Source organism: Ambystoma mexicanum, chromosome 12, assembly GCF_040938575.1.
Source record: "Ambystoma mexicanum isolate Mex_15411 chromosome 12, UKY_AmexF1_1, whole genome shotgun sequence".
NCBI classification, from domain to species: Eukaryota; Metazoa; Chordata; class Amphibia; order Caudata; family Ambystomatidae; genus Ambystoma; species Ambystoma mexicanum.
The window spans coordinates 644,334,166-644,351,667 of record NC_090936.1 but is presented as its reverse complement, the minus strand read 5'-3'; the positions used below and the strand labels follow the sequence as shown (position 1 = coordinate 644,351,667).

At 44.7% G+C, this 17,502-nt stretch overlaps 1 protein-coding gene across 4 annotated transcripts in view; it reads right to left on the bottom strand.

The window, feature by feature from the left end:
• Positions 1 to 17,502, bottom strand: part of KMT2E (lysine methyltransferase 2E (inactive)) — a 3,564,841-nt gene that overhangs the window by 1,198,992 nt on the left and 2,348,347 nt on the right. For all 4 annotated transcript variants that reach the window (XM_069629119.1, XM_069629120.1, XM_069629118.1 and 1 more), the window contains one exon: positions 1,729 to 2,043. In XM_069629119.1, coding sequence (XP_069485220.1) covers positions 1,729 to 2,043 — 315 coding nt within the window. The remainder of the gene's footprint in view (positions 1 to 1,728; positions 2,044 to 17,502) is intronic.

Below are 17,502 nucleotides of genomic sequence, written 5' to 3'. Positions count from 1 at the left end.
GCTTTTGTAGACTTTAGAACCACTTTTGAACCTTCTCAAGTGGATCATCGATCTACATTCGCAAACCACACTGCAAATTAGATTATCCAACAATGGGAATCTATCTGATTCAATACCTAGTTTCAGAGGTCTTAAGCAAGGATGCATTCTTGCATTAGCCATTTTTAATTTCTTCATCCTTGACATTGGCAAAGACCTTTATGATATCATAACTGACTCCCCGAGGTTGGGTTTGTGTGAAGTCAAATGGCTGTTATATGCCGATGACCTTCTGTTGTTATCTAGAACGCCAATGGGTCTTAAAAATATGCTTTGTGCTGTGGAAAAATACGCAATACATAACAATATGACTATTAACACCAAGAAAACTCAAGTGATCCAATTTGGCAGTTGTAAGAAAAGAACTAAAAAATTGAATGGAAATTGTATGAAGAGACGGTTGAAACTGTAAGTGAATATGTTTATTTTGGTTTAAATATTAGCAATAATTTGTCTGATTCCCCTTATTATTCCAGCTTACAACGAAAATGGAACAATCTGATATCCCAAGCAAAAATCATCAGGGGTAAATATTGCAAATTCTCCATTGCTCCTCTTCTAGTCTTTTACAAACAAAAAGCCATGCCAATTGCGTTGTATGGAGCGGAAACCAAACTAATTCTAAATAAGTGTTTTTGGGATAAAAAGGAGGGGCTTTACTTGAAAACTTTGTTATGTTTACCCGTATCCGCTCCCGTTGCTCTAATAAGGCATAAGGTAGGGCTAATATCTTTACATGCGAATTATAAATGGAAATTGTGTATGCTTTACAGGAAATGTGTTTTAGTGAAAAACAGAAATGGTCTTGTTGTACAACTGGCCCGTTATATACAAAACTCTAATGATGTTTATATTTTTCAATGGAAACTACAGGTGCGGAAAATTATGCAAATTGCTGGCATAACTGATAATTTACTTACTCATAATCCGGACAAGGCTAAATGTAAAATGGGGGAAATGGATTGGATACAAAGTAGAGAATCGTGTTACAAGTATAACAGTTTTGTTCAAAATCCATTTGCTCATAAAGCTTATGGTAACACTGAATTGTATCTCTTAAAAACTCCCAGCACCATCCATCGTAATGGCCTTATTCGATTGAGACTGAATTTTATTGTATACGAGAACTGTAAAAGCTTAATGCACGAAGGACATAGTGGCGACCATCACATGTCGATTCTGCAATATTGAGGAGGAATCCTTAGAGCACATCTTTACAAAATGTGATGTATTAATGCACCTAAGAATTAAGCACTTTAAAACCCTATTTGACTCTAGACTTTACATGAGTCCGGAAGATCTATGGAAGTATATATTCCATGTATACTCAAAATCAGTGGGGTATGCGTCAATACGTTTTTTAAATGAGATTAAACTTGGTAGAGATGATGTGGATAACAAGAATGAAATACTGTAATAGTGGAAAATGAGTAATAAGATGTAATGGCATGAAGTTTTCTTATTCAGATTCTGACTTGGTTGTATAGAAATTAAATTTATATTTTGTAAAAAGATTAAAATTGCAATGATTGTTAAATTTTATTCAAAATGAAATATGTAATGCACGTCAACTTTATCAGAGTTATCAATGCAGAGATGATGCAGCTATCAAAAGTAAATCTGATAATGTCCAATCCATTTAAGTATTTGCATTGCTTGTTATTTTGTATGGATCCAAAAACAACATACCTTTTTTGTCTTCGGGTACTTTGAAGTATATTTACTTAGTGACAGGGTTTCCGTTTCTGAAACTAGTTCTGGATCACTTGGAATATGTTCAAGTTCTGGTTCCGCTATAAATTCAATGTTTTCAATTTCATTTTGCTGTAAAGTAATCTCTACATCAGGTGAGGACGGCTGGACATCTGAACAGGAGCTAATAGTTCTGTGACGCCGTCGTTGTTGTCCAATGTGAGTCCTACTTCTGGAAAAACATCGTCTCTGCCTTGTTCGATTAACTTTGACAGGAGTAGGTTTGCTAGATGCATCGTCTTTTGATGGTTCCTAATGAAGATTATAAATAAATGTTTTGACATAATGCACAAATAATGATGCTCCATATATAGCAAACATAGAACAGGAAATCAAAAAATATACAAGCTGCTTGTAAACACAGAAATTATTACAGAATTTCATTGTGCATGACAATATTCTTATGTGTTATATTTTATGACTTGCCACAAAAACAAACAAATTGCATTTTAAAAGAGGTTGATGGCCTCAAATGTTGATATACTGGCCACAAAATGCATATCTGTGCTTTGCTGCTTTTGAATTGTGTTGGGAGTTTGCGGGAGCTACAGCTTTAAGAAAACATAACCCTCTGCGGGTGTGTAGCGCTGGCGCAGGAGACCAGCAGGCGAGTCAATCACTCGCATAAAAGCAGTGCAAGCACTGGGATCAGTGTGCTTTGCTGCTTTTCCATTGTGCTGGAGTGTGCGGGAGCTACAGCTTTAAGAAAACAAAAAAGCCCTCTGGGGCATGGAGCCCCAGTGCAGGAGTCCGGCAGGCGAGTCCAGACACTCGCCAGTCAGCGTAGATAACTAGAGGGGAGCCCCTGAGTGGAAGGACTGAGGGCTGAACAAAGATATGAAACGCAAAGTGTCCTGCCACTTGCTCGTTTCACATACAATCATTGATGTATGTAACGATTCTCTAAGAAGATGGCTGGGATGAGTCAGCCATGCAAACCCTTCAAAGGCCTGGTATTAGGTTCATAGTGTTGTACATGGTTCTCTACAACAGACTTTGTGTAAACCGACCTTCTGAATTGGCTGAATCAGTTTTATTTCTCTTTACATATACTCATAAATTGGTTAACTGCTTTTTTCATTATATTTGGTTTTCCTCTCACTGCTATTTTCTTTTTGAGCAATTTTAACACCTGTTTTTCCTTACGTGTTTATGCATTCAAGACAAAACATACAATAGTGATAAAACAATGGTGTATGATATGTAAAACACACACGTTTTTAGCACAACGGTGCGTATAGATGATACTTGAAACAAAAGAAATATTACGACACAAGCATACTAAACATAGAACAACAATTCAACAACATTATTGAGTCAATGTGTGTATCTTATTTTATGACCTAACATATGTCAAGTGCATACAAGAAGTGACCAATCCTGGGTCTGCGTCAGGGTATTGTTCCCTCTGCATGGTGTGGACTCTACGTGTAGGTTATTACTGAGTTCATCAATGTTTTGCCTTCAATTGGGGATGCCTTCTTCTGGGCCTTGGAGCGTGTCTCTCTGGGGAAAGAGCACACAGTAGTATTTAGTGAGATAGGAGCTAAAAGGCATACTTTAGTGTTGGCTTAATGAAGGGTATGATAATCAGTGAATTAAAATGGAGGAAAGCATCGTTTCCTGCTAGGGCACCACTGACTTTGTTAGTACCCCCCAGAAGGGGAAGGGGATTTTGGAATAAGAAGTTCTGTTTGGTATATCGGGCTGTCAAGGAGCCGTTGATGCTGTGCATGTAAGTGCCACTGATGACATTGATGCAGGAACAGTAATGCTCACTCGGTCCTGGGAGGCTCTATGTAAGTCTCAGGATGCGGCTCCATTCTCGGGCCTGTTTGCAAATGTATAGATCACTTCCTCAAGCCAACAAACCCCCACATATCTTCGAGACACCATCTCTACCATCAAGGTTTTCGAGGACACACTGTGCAACCCGTCCGAAGACACCTTCGTCACGATGGACATAAGAGCCCTATACACGAGTATTCCCCAAGGCATACCCCTGGAGTGTGTAAGGGAACACCTCACACACCATATGACCCAAAGGAGAGTACCTGTGAACCTCATTGTGGAACTCTTGGAAGTGACCCTCACTCAAAGCTATTTCACATTTGATGACATCTGCAAATTTGTGGTACAGCTATGGAGGCAGCATTTGCACCCAGCCTGGCGGTCATTTATATGGCAGAGTAGGAAAAATCCTATCTCCTCAACGAGACCAACCCATTCATGGATAACATCAGTTAGTAGATGAGGTACATATTTGACATCATCTTTATCTGGAAAGGGAATCCCACAGCACTGAACACATTTCACACTTGGCTCAACACTCAAACCCCAGAAATACAATTCACCATTACTAGCAGTCCTGTTTCCATCAACTTTCTAGATTTAACCATCATGGTCCAAGATGCCAAAATAGCATGCATTCTGTACAAGAAGGGCACCGACCGAAATACACTACTCCTTTACAGGTGCAGTCAGTCTAAGAACCTCAAGGACAGTCTACCTTATGGTCAATTCTTGCGACTAAGGAGAAACTGCATTGGGACCTCCCAATACAGGCATCATGCCCGTTACCTAGAGTCCAGGATGCAGGTCAGAGGATACCCTTGAAAACTTCTCAAAAACACCTAGAAGAGAGCACTACATACTCCAAGAGAAGCAGTATTGCAACCTACCATCATGTCCACCAGCCAGGATATCATCACCTGTGTGTCTATCTAGGGCCCTGATACGACCAAGATAAAACAGATTATCAAGCAATTCTGGCTGCTGGTCCAGCTTAATATTCCGGACAAACCTTACTCAAGGATGTCTCTCAAAAGATCCACAAATCTCAGTGAGTACCTCACCCATGCCAGGCTTACCAAGAAACCTACTAGAACTACATTTTGGGACCTTAGAGAAATCTCAGGTCATCATCCCTGCGGGGCTTACTCTGTATGCAAATTTACCAGGAAAACCAAAACCTTTGAAGTAGCAGGAAAAGTTTGGACTTTGAGAAATGTTTCCAATTGCAAAACCATGAATGTCATCTACATCATAGAGTGCCCTTGCGGCATCAGATACGTGTGCCAAACCACTAGGTCGGTTAACGAGAGGATTGGGGAACATCGCACCAGGATACAATGCAAGACTCAAGCTGCCCCTATGGTTTCCCACTTCATCGAACACCAACACAGCCAAGACGACATTAGAAGGTGGGTGACCAATAAAGTAGAAAACAAAACAAATGTCAGTAATGCTCTTAACCACAAGGAAGGATGGTAGATATTCAAATTGCAATCTGTTTGCACAAGACTCAACAAGGAAAAGCAAGTGAGTCTATATAGCTGACCAGTTCCTCCCAGATGTCTCCCTTTTCCCACATTTGCTGGGGACACTACACCCAGCACCTACTAGTGATATGTCATCTCCCCCACTACTAGCAGCTCCTCATGTTAGAGTCAGCGTGCTTACACCATGATCATGTAATCCCAGACCATTGGTGCCACAGTCAACTCCAGGGCCACTCGTCATGAGCCGGTTGTTATGGTAGCTCTCAGACACAACACTGCCCAGATTTAGGTTGAGCATGCGCGTTTCCATCGTGTAGTTATCACTAACTTAACATGCATGCGTGCTCTCGCCACCGCTAGCTCCGTTGCCCCAGCAACGGGCGCATTAAGGACGCGTACAGCAGCAAACGGGTTGTCGTTATTTTCCATCCGTGTTAGAAGGTAAGATTCCTTTAACCCTCGTCTCGTTGCCTGCAGCCGACCCATCCCGCTATTAACCGCTGCCATACTTTTTTCCAGCAGACTACGGTTCACAACTTCTCTTGATCCAGGGTGCACCAGGTCCACATTCTACGGCATATACCTTAAGTGTGCCCTAAAAGGCTACAGGTACGCGCATCTTTGACTTTCAAATTCTGCTGCCTTAGAAACCGTCGGGAGCTTTCATTAGCTCCTGCACTCCATTTATTGCTACATGAACTACAGGCACCCTTGTTACATCAGTCCCCCTTCCTGTTTTTCTGTCACCTTACAGAGAGCTCCCAGGACCGAGCTCCCGCATCAATGTCTTCAGTGGCACTTCCATTCACAGCATCAACGGCTCCTTGACAGCCCGAAATACCAAACAGAACTTCTTATTCCAAAGCCCCCACCCCATAGGGGGTACTAACAAGGTCAGTGGTGCCCTAGCAGGAAACAATGCTTTCCTCCATTTTAATTCACCTATTATCCTACCCTTCTACAAGCCAACACTTAAGTTTGCCTTTTAGTTCCTTCTACACTAAATACTACCATGTGTTGTTTCCCCAGAGAGAGACGATCCAAGGCCCAGAAGGCGGCGTCCCCAATTGCATCCAAAACATTGATGGGCTCAATAAAAACCTGCATGTACAGTTCACAACATACCGTGGGAACAATACCATTGTAGAGGAGCAGCTAATTACCTCTACAGGAAGTCCCACCCCCCGACCATCTGTAGGCCGGAAGCCTGAAATGGTGCCATGCTTGACGCCAGCAGTTGGGACCATTCCACGATAGATATTCGAGAAAAGGTATCCACTAAGAAAACCCTATTTAATGTGCCCCCAAAGAGATGACAATCTGAGGAAGGAGATCCCCGAAGGAATATGAAAGTGAACGAAAGAGATGAGCATGATGCACTGAGAAGACTGGCTAAAGAAAAGAATGTACAGACCTTATAGAAACTGATGACAAAGTAAGGAATCAAGTAAACTTTCATATGCAAAAAGAAGATTGTATGTGTAAAGACCGCTAGAAAATGCAAGTCATTCAATAACTGTCATGATGCCTACCTCTAAGGAGCCAGGCCGGGCCCAGCAACCCCAGAGGCAGACATCATTTTCCCCAGGGAAGTCTCAGCGGGCCCAAGTCGGGGCCCTTTGGACTCAGTCCTGGCGCCTTAGGCGCCAGGCTCATAGCGGACCCCAGTCCTGGCGCCTTAGGCGCCAGGCTCATAGAAGAGGATATGTGTTTAAGTGCTTGGGTGCACACTTACCTGATGCAGACCTTGCTGCTTCATCCAGGCCCTCTTGAGGCCTGAATGGGACTACTTAACCTGTAGGACTACTTCACCACCCGGGTGTGGTCGGGGAAGGATACATACCTGATTGGTGGAAGGATACATACCAGGAACTTCTTCCAAGGCTATTTAAACCCCACCCGAACAGCCACACATGCTTCGCGTTGTTCTGCACCTAGCAGCTGGACGCTCACCGTGTCAGCTCCTGCATCCTGACTTCAGCCACGCCTGCCAGCACCCTGGAACACCTGCAAGGGGAGAAAGGAAGAGAATAGGAGAAGAAAAGCCCTTACCTGCTAAATCTGCATCCCGGAGTCATTTCTCCAACGGCCCTGAAAAGGAAGACATCATTTTAAAGGCATTTCGTTTCGATCGCTGCAGCGCTGCATTTTACTCACCTTTGCAAGGCGCTTCCATCTTCAGCAGCGATCTTCCGGATTCAGCTACGCCCCGGCGCCTAGAGGAAAAAAGACAAGAACAAAGGTGAGAGTGAGAAAAGGAATAAGGAAAGCTCAGTTTCCTTTTAAGTCCTACCTGTTGGATTATTCCCACTGCATTTCGGGTCCTGCCGCTTCCTGGCATCTCCGGACCCCGGCCCCTATGGGGAAAAAAGACAAAGACATTGAATGAGCGAATGCAAAGACATTACCTGAGCGCTCATCCAGAACTGTTTCACTTCGGGTCGGCGCCATATCTCCGGCACTCCGAACCCCGGCCCCTAAGGGGAAAAAGACATAAGCATTAGCGCTTGCTGCAATTAGACAACGAACATTATCATTAAGCTTGAACTTTTGAACAGAACTTTTACAGCGCCTTACCTGAACAGTCAAGCTTACCTGAACTCCCATCAATCCTCAATCCAGTGAAGTCACTGGGTTTCGACGCGCCCCTGCATCAGAAGCAGGATGGAGAGCTCATCCTTCCAAACCCTAAGGTGAGGCTTCACGGGGAATCGTGGAGGAGGTATCGTGGAGGGTTGGAAGGGAGTGGGAGGCTTGAGCATTGTTCCACAGTTGGTAATACTCCCTTTTCACGCACAGGAGGGTATCCAACGAGCCAGGGAAGCCAGAATAGAGGGGCTCTTCCTGTCCATCTTCAGAGTTCTGCGCCTTGGACGCCGCGCCTCCGTGGGAACCAGGTGAGCGTTACAATAACTGTACAGATGCTGTAATGCAAGTAGATCAAGTAATCTTAGGCGCTGACAATGAGTAGTGAGTAGACTGCAGGTGAAGCTGCCATTATATAGAAACTGGACATCCGTGTCATAACTTTAGTAAGCTCAAACTCATGGCGAAAAGCGCCGAGAGCTGTGTTGCAACAAAGAATTAGCCGAGATCATTGATGAGTCTGGAAGCGCTGTCTAGACTGGTGTCAAGTCTGAAGCAGCCAAGAACTGGTTATCTATTCTTGAAGACAGAAATTGTGAGATGCTGAATCATCCCTTCTGAAGGTGCAAAGAAAGAACACCATGAGTGCCAAGTTGTATTCATTGAAGACAATTAAAGACTGAAAAATGAACCAAATCGTGGTTTCCTGTCACGTGGGCCAAGGATGGAAATAGAGTTGGGCAAGGAGTTTGAAAACAACAATAGTGCGTGCCCGCACTCCCTTATATTCCCAGAGACAAGGATACTTTCAAGGCCAAGTTCAAAGATAATCTTCATGGCAGAAGGCATGGGTGATGAGATGCTGGGCTAATTGCGTGGGGAGGTACAGTCAAGTCCACCTCCTGGCACCTGGGGTATGAGCTTACGTGCCGCTAGTGAGCTGAATGTTCCAGAAAGTCACACCAATTATAGAGGGCTGTATAATGAAGGGCCTTATAGTTTAAGAGACAATGATATACCTAATGTTGATGAAGATTACTTGCACTAGAGGTGGACATAAGATGTCCACCTGACAGAAGATGTCCAATCACAACCCAACCCCAGAAAATATACTTCGATGTTCCCCTTGAACGTATCTCAACCCCTCGTAGGTTTCTCTTATTTGCCACGTAGTAGGTCACGTATGATGAATTTTTACTATATAAATATAATTTTTTGTACGACGTGCCGAGAGCTCATGCGACACCCGTTGATGTCCATTATAACTCCCTGTTTTAGACAATTGATATTAAAACAGAAACCTTTGCCATCTTCCTGAGTTGGTTCTATTATTTGCTGTAAGAGTTACTCTGCTTCCCATCCACTGCATGACAAGCTACCCAAAAGGCCTTCTGTTCACCTGGTAGCAGTGTCCGATGGTTTAAAGAGCCAAATTAGTTCAGCTCCAGAATTTCATACGATCGTGCATCCTCCGCCATTAAGCCAGAAGATCGCAAGGTTTTCTGTGGACAGCGGCCAAATAAAAATCTTCCACGAAGAACCGAGACGAAGGGCAGGTCCCCCTTTAATGAAATCCCTGCAGGGTTTCCACGGGCGCTCTGCGGACCGAAGGCGAAGTGGCGGTTGGAGGAGGAGACGGTACCGAAGGCCTCGAGTCGATTAATGAACTAATGGTGAGTCGACGAAGGGGAAGTGCAAATTAAGGGGACAGGGTTGTGGTAATTTTTGAGTAAAGGAAAACATTGTGTGAAGACAGAATAGCGCCTAGAGACCTGGTTCAGGGGAGTTTTTCAGAAGGAGACGTCTCAAACTCCAGTCAGAGTAGAGTGAAATATATAACGCACAAACAGGTCCATGTAAGGTGACATCTCAAACGCTGTACAGGGTATTAAGAAAAGGCAAGAGGACAAAAGGTGATCATGGGGTGTTTTTATTAATGTGTGAACTTGACTAGTGTGTATATTGTGTATTAATTAAAGGTGTCAAGGAGCGATAAAAGTTGTGAAGGAATTGAGACGAAGTCAAGAAGCTATAGTGACTATCTAGTGAAGTGGTTGCTACCAATCCAGAGGTAGACATAGAAAATTGAGAAAGTAGAGGCTTGAGCAGTGATTGTTGGTGCATGCTCAATTTTGTGGTTTTAAAAGTATTGAAAAAGTGGTGAGAGTATTTTATAAAGTCTGGTAAGTATTGACAGTCAATTGAGACTTGTCATAATGGGAGACACTCCTCTTATGCACTTATGTAAGACACTGCCAAAACACATGCCCAAGCTCAAACAGTATAGTGCGCAATGGGTGAAAGGCACAGCAGATAAAATGTTCATGCCATGGCCACAAGGGGGATTGCTTTCAAAATCGGTATTGCAACACATGACCACATACTTGCATGCTGCGTACACAGGGAAGAAATTAGAGAAAAGATTAGCTATCCTGGAGCTCTGTAAAATGTACCAGGAAGAGAGGGAAGATTTGTCACCTGAGGAGTGGATGCTTAGCTCGTCTGAAGTAAAAGGTGTTAGTGCGGAAGAAGTAGGGTTGTATCCTTTAAAGGAACTGAAAGCAACAACAGGGTATAGTAACCTGATATACGAACCGCAGCTTATAGCAGTGACGATAGTCCAGAGGAGAATAAGAGAAAAAGAAGAGATCTTTAAGATTATACAAGACAAAGAAGAGAAGAGTGAACGATCGAATGTAGCGACAGAAAAAGAAAGGGAGATTAAGAAATGGAAAGGGCAGATGGGTAAAGCTGATGAGGAAACACTCGTGCAGAACAAATGGATGGGAGGACCGATATTGCTCAAGCTAGATCAGAAAAGCATTGAGGAAGTTAGGCAAAGAGAAGATAAAGACGAACAGGATAGAAAAGGCAGGGGACGAGAAAAGAGATTGAAGGAAGATGAGCATAAAAGAAAGAGCAGGGAGGGACGAGAACAGATGCATCAGGAGGAGCAAGACAAAAAGGAAGAGTGGGCAGGAGTACGAAGAAAGTATGACAATAGGCAGAGAGCAATAGAAGATAGGGATACAAGAGAGAGGAGGAGGAAGAGCAGAAATGGGACAAAAGGATGCAGACACGAAGGGAAGAACAGGAAACATGGGAAGGAGTGAGGAGAGAAGAACAAAGACAGGAGGAGGAGAGAATTAGAAGAGAGGCGAGAAATCGAAGAGAATTACACAAAGAACTAGAACGAAGGAGGAGACAGCAGGATCTTGATATTAGTATAATTCGTAAGGAACCAGTAGGGCTCAGCCCAGCAATATGATGGGACAGAAAATTATAAGTTACTCACTGTAGTGACTAGCATACTCTCATGGTCTATGCCTGAATGATGATAAAACTGAACTCATTATCCTGGCCACCCCATCTAACCTAAAAAAAATAGGATCCGACTACTCCTCATTCATAATCGATGGCAATTGCATTAAGGTTGAACATGAGGTAAAAACACTAGGTTTTTATCTGGACTCAAACCTTTTATTTACCAAACAGGTCAACTCTTTAGCGTCCTCCACGGCCTACACGTGAAAACTTATTTGCACCGGTAAGCCTTTTCTCTCTGACAGTAGCTGCACCATCTTGGCCAGAGCCCTAGTCCTGTCTTGTCTGGACTGTTGCAATGCCCTCTACTTAGGATCAACTAAAGCTACTATCAGAAGAATCCAAACGTTACAAAACAATGCCATTAGAGCGGCATTAGGCATATCCAGAAGAGATCACATCTCTGAGAGAAGCCGACAGAACAACTGGCTTCCAACTAAATAATTCTTCTAAAAACCCTATCGCTCACCCACAAATCTCTCAACAATGCTGCCCCCATCTACCTGGCAGAGAGATTCCATACACAGACTTCCATGAGACCACCTAGACCAGCTAACAGAGATCGCCTCTCCAAACCTAGCTTCAACGCTCCACAATCAGAGGCAACAGCTTCCCTGTGAAAACAGCCAAATTGTGGAACTCCTTGCCTCCCACATTGAGATCAGACCAATCCTACCAGAAATTCAGATCCAATATTATTATGTGGCTGAAAACTAATGACCAGTAATGATAACTCTTGCCCAGCAAGTAGCCACACACCCCTGATATGGTATCTTATGCCTGTATGGTAGGTATCCACCCCGGCTCCTCTTGACCTACCACCCTGTTGTAACTACAACTGCCCCACTCATTGCCTGTATATCTGTACGTATCTCTGCCCACCTGGTTACTCTTTACTAACACCTTAAACCTTAAACTTTGTAAATATTGCTTCTGTAAATTGTTTCATTTGTATATATTTATTGCCTCTAAGATATCTGCTTCATTTGCACATACCCCTCCTGTATCCTACACTGTAAATAGATGCTATCTGTATATACCCTCTTGTAATTAATGACATGTATGTAGATTTGTACCTTTTCTCTGTAACTAAGCCTTGCATATTCTTGTACTGCTGTGCACTGTTACCCCCGGGTATGATGTGCATTATAAATAATAAAGCAAACAAACAAACTATTCTAGCAGACAAGGGATATAAGGTAGACAAGGAGAAACTGCAGTATTGTCAAAAAGAGGTGTTATCCATAGGGCAGTTGATTTCACATGAAGGAAAGAAGGGGACACCTGACTTTGACTTTCAAATTCCGCTGCCTTAGAAACCACCAGGAGCTTTCATTAGCTCCTGCACTCCATTTATTGTTACATAAACTACAGGCACCCTCGTTACCCTTCCTGTTTTTCTGCTGCCTTACAGAGAGCCTGTCAGGACCGAGCGAGCATTTATGCTCCTGCATCGATGCCATCAGTGGCACCTCCATGCACAGCATCAATGGCTCCTTGACAGCCCAAAATATCAAACCGAACTTCTTATTCCGACCCGCCCACTGGGGTGTATTAACAAGGTCAGTGGTGCCCTAGCAGGAAACAATGCTTTCCTCCATTTTAATATAATGAAATTACCTATCCCTTTGCTCGTCTGCCTCCAACCTTCTGCAAGTGAGCCGGTTCTCTGAGCAGAGATTTGGAGGGAGATCTTTATCCTCAGCATGGGCCTCCCACTGGATTAGCCTCCCTGCTACCCTCTGTCTTGAGCCTGATCTCCTTAAGTTCTGGAAACTCCTTAAGACATTCCTCTTCTACACTTTCTTCACCCTCCCTCTACCCTGCTAACTTCTCTCTCCGCTCTATCGTTCTCTCCCTCCTTTTCCAAACAGCATGTTGACTGGCCGCCGGGCATACCTCAGAGTCTCACTGGTCCCCGCCACCCTCGCCAGTCCTCCAGCACTTGCCTCAGGGCCTGCACTTGTCCCATTACTATTGCACTCAGTAAATTACCTTTTATGAATGACCCAGTTTCTGACCAACTGGGGCATCTGCCCCCCCTTCCTGCATTTTTCCTCCTCCCCTTCCCTCTCCTGTACCGTCCGTGCACTTGCACGATCTGAACATACCATGCCTTGAAGATCGTCAATCTTTTCCTCCCTGTCTCCCCTCCAGCATGGTGGCACCTCTATGCTTTTGGAAAAACTGCAGAATCGTTGTCAGACCGATTTGTTGTTATCTACACTGTAAATTGTATTACATGCACTTAATCTGCCTAGGCAGACTGGTTATCTTTCAGAAACACAAGATCTCTGAATGTCTGTTGTTTTTCTCCTCTGTTCCCTCCCTCCTTGAGTGCCTTAAAACACTTGCCTTGTGTCTAGGACCCTTTACAAATAAACATTACCAATTCACCTATTATCCTACCCTTCCATGAGACAACACTAAAGTTTGCCTTTTAGCTCCTACCACACTAAATACTACTATGTGCTCTTTCCCCAGAGAGACACAATCCAAGGCCCAGAAGAAGGTGTCCCCAATTGCAGCTGAAACGTCGATGGACTCGGTAATGACCTGCATGTAGAGTCCACAACATACCGAGAAAACAATACCTTGACGTAGACCCAGGATTGGTCACTTATTGTCTGCAGCTTCACCTATGTTAGGTCATAAAATAGGACACACACAGACTCAATAATGTTGTTGAATTGTTGTTTTATGTTTAGTATGCTTATAATTGTGTCGTAATATTGTTTCAAGTATCATCTATAAGCACCATTGTTCTAAAAACGTGTGCAGTTCATATATTACACACCGTTGTTCTATCAATTGTGTATGTTTGGTCTTCATTGCATAAACACGTAAGGAAAAACAAGTGTAAACATTTCTAAAAAAGTAAATAGCAGTGAGAGTAAAACTGGCTACAATGAAAAAAGCAGTTAAACCAATTTATCACTATATGTAAACAGAAATAAAACTGATTCGGCCAATTTCAGAAGGTCGGTTTGCACAAAGTCTGTTGTAGAGAACAGCATTACCTGTACAACACTATGAACCTAGTACCAGGCCTTTGAAGGGTTTGCAAGGCAGACTCATTCCAGCCATCTTTTTAGAGAATCGTTACATACATCAATGACTGTATGTTAAACTAGCAAGTGGGCGGTCACTTTGCGTTTCATTACTCGCCATTCAGCAGGCGGAAGTTGCCGGATTGCAGGTTTTACTTGATATATGACATGACATTTGTAACGCGCCAGTACACAAGTGTTTCTAGGCGCGACCAGGCAAGGACCCCACCTGTTGCCAAATAACTGCCTTAACATCGCTAGAGCCACCATTGGGGCAAGGTTGGACTATTGTAACATCCTATACCTAGGCACTTCCGCCAATGACATCAACAGATTGCAAATTGCGCAAAACAATGCCCTTAGAGCCGCCCTCAGTATCTCATGGAGAGAGCACATCTCCCAGGCGAGAAAAGATGCCCACTGGCTCCCGATCAAAGAACGCATAACATTCAAGGCCCTCGCAATCACACACAGATGCCTCTCTCAGACCGCCCCAGCCTACCTAGCGGAAAGGATACACCAGGTTCCGGCCTACAGACCAAAACGTGACCAATACCCTCACCTACTCTCAGTCCCAGCATTTAACAGAGCCAAAGCTGGTGGCACCAGCTTTGAAGTACTAGCCCCAAAAGCTTGGACTGCCCTTCCGCTCAGTTTAAGAAACAAAGAATCCCTCACAGTGTTCAGAAAGGTGCTAAAAAACTAAGTGATTCAACTAGTCTGTCACCATACCGTCTACCATACTGTCTAGAGCACTGTTCCTTTGTGGAACACCCCTCCAACACTGTCTTTGAATTTGTATTACTGCCTCTGAAATATCTGTCCCAACCTGTATTAAGTGAATATTCTGTAACAGTGCCACGATGCCTCCGGGCCGCTGGGTGCTTTATAAATCCAAACAAATGAATAAATAAGAAGGGGAAAATAGAGGGAGGACAAAACAACTATCTTTCTAGGCCTTGTGTCATTCAGATCGCGCAAGCGCAGGGAAGGGGGAGAAGTGCAAAGGTGGGGGGAGAAGTACAGGTAATCAAAATGTGCAGCCAGTGGGGTGGCTTAGTGCAGGTAATCACAAATGCAGCCAACAGGTGACTCATAAGTGCAGGGAGAGGGGACTGTAGGGTTACAGATACAGACAAGCGCTGGGGAGCAAAGAGTCAGTGCAGGGTACAACTGGACAGGCAGGGACCTGGGTCCAAGTTCAGAGGGTGGCCAGGTGACCAGTGAATGGAACAAACGGGTCATCAGCAGCGGAGAGGCAGAGAGAAAGCGGAATTGAAGAGGAAGGTCTTGAGTTGCTTCCGAAACCGGAGAGGATTCTGCTCAATTGTAAAAGAGGCAGGGAGGCTGTTCCAGACGGAGGCCTCAGCCGAAGAAAGAGATCTGCCCCCAACTCTCTTGTATGGAAAAGCGACTGAACCTCAGAGAGTTGGAGATGGATGAGCGCAGAGCTTGAGAAGGGAGATACTTAGGAAGAGCGAGTTGGAGGTAGTGTGGCCCCAGGCCCCAAAAAGCCTTGTAGACAATGCAGAGGGCCAACTTGATCCTTGCCGCCACTTGGAGCCAATGAAGAGATTTCAGGGCTTGAGAGATACTATCCCTGGGCTTGAGGGCAAGGACACGTCTTGCAGTCCTGTTCTGGATAAATTGTAGAGGACAGAGAGTAGAGGCAGGAAGATTTAGAAAGAGGCTGTTACAGTAGTCCAGCCTTGAGGGTACCAGAGCTCTGGAGACAGCTTCTGGGGGAAAGTGAGGAAAGGAAGGCTACCTCTGAGGAGGTGCAGCTCATAGTTTGACTTCTTAGAGGCGTCAGAGATGTGAGGAGAGAAGGAGATGGTGCAGTTGAAGATGACCCCAAGGTTCTTAGCCTCACAGGTAGGAGCAGGAAGAGGACCCAGAGAGGGCGGCCAGCGAGAGAGAGGAAAGGAGGGAGGAAGATCATTGTTGGCACATCACTCCTGGATTGCAGACAGACAGTCAGGAATGAGAGAAGGAGTAGAGGCAGCCGAGGGTAGTTTATAACCCAGCTGGGTTTCATCCGCATAACACTGAAAGATGGAGCAGAGAGCAGCGATACAGTGGGAAAAAGGTTGCAGGTATTGGTTGAACAGCCGGGGAGACAGGTTAGACCTCTTGCTAACTCGCTTCGACGCCCTCTAGCGGAGTGGTGATGGCCGAGGGGAGTAACATGCGCAGTGGCCAAGTGATGCGAGTGGCGGATGACAGCAGATGCCCGAACACATGCCCAACGCCACCGTTGGCACCAACTACTACAGCTGAGAGGAGTGCGCATGGAACACAGGAAAAAAGAGGTAAGCCTGCCTAGCTGTCTCCTGCTGAATTTTGCTGTGAACGGCCCTCCGAAAATATACTTGAGACCAACCCTGACATGATGGCAATGGCCCAAGACCAGGGGTATCCTCCCCTCCCCTGCATGTCTAGCAAAGGGGGCACGTTCCCTTCTGTTCTAAAAAAATAAACACCTGTGGGCGTTGAAGGGTTAAGTGGGAAAAGCTAAGTGTGCACCAGGTCAGGGGTCCGGTCCAATGCTGGCGCATACCCCGCAACAGTTTTCTCAACCTCAGAGCCTTTCTCACAATGCCATTGAGACAGAAGTAGGAGGGTGGCCACACTTCTCACTGGTAAAACCTTGGACCCCGTCCTATCCTCCCACCCAACCGAAGTACCTGCCACAGGCACAAACAAGGAGATGAGTTTATGCTGCCCGAATAGGGCTCCGAACCAGATCTGCTGCCCTTTGCATTCCGTATGTCGGAGGAGACAACCTGCTCCTTGGAGGATCGAAACCTATGGCTGTGTGCCTTCCCCCAGTGCATGCACAAGGAGGCAAAAGGAGCAGGGAGGGGGACGTGTTAGATAAAGTTAATGTGGGTGCCGGACCTCTGGAAGGCAATTAGCTGATGCAAATAAGAGTCATTCCCGTAGAGGAGGGAGGTCCTCCCTGCTAGGTCCCTTCAGCCCCCTTCTAACTTATGGCCTACGAACATGTTAACCCTTCAAATGTATGGAATCAACCAAAAAAAGTCATTGGGGGCAAATGACATATGGGGTGGAGTGTCCTCTGTCAATAGAAAAACTATGCTGCCCCCAACAAACCTGATAAACCCAGAGAAACATTACAGTATTGACCAGCGAAATTTGTTAGCTGATGTTACTGATGCAGAACTAATTGAGGGGTGGAAGCGTTATTAGGGCTGGAGGGGCCACCTGCTCTTATATTTTCTTTTCCATCACAATACCATACTTCCAATCCATAGCTATGGGAGAAAATATTGCTACAAACTAAGATCAAAGAAAACACCTAAATAACATCTATAGAAATTGGGCTAGAACGCATGGGTTCATGATGCGTCAGAGGGACAGGGAAGAAATGCTTAAAGCCGTCACTCTGAGAAACTCAAGGAATTTTTGTAACATCATTAGCTCAATGTATACTTCCACAGCCTCCC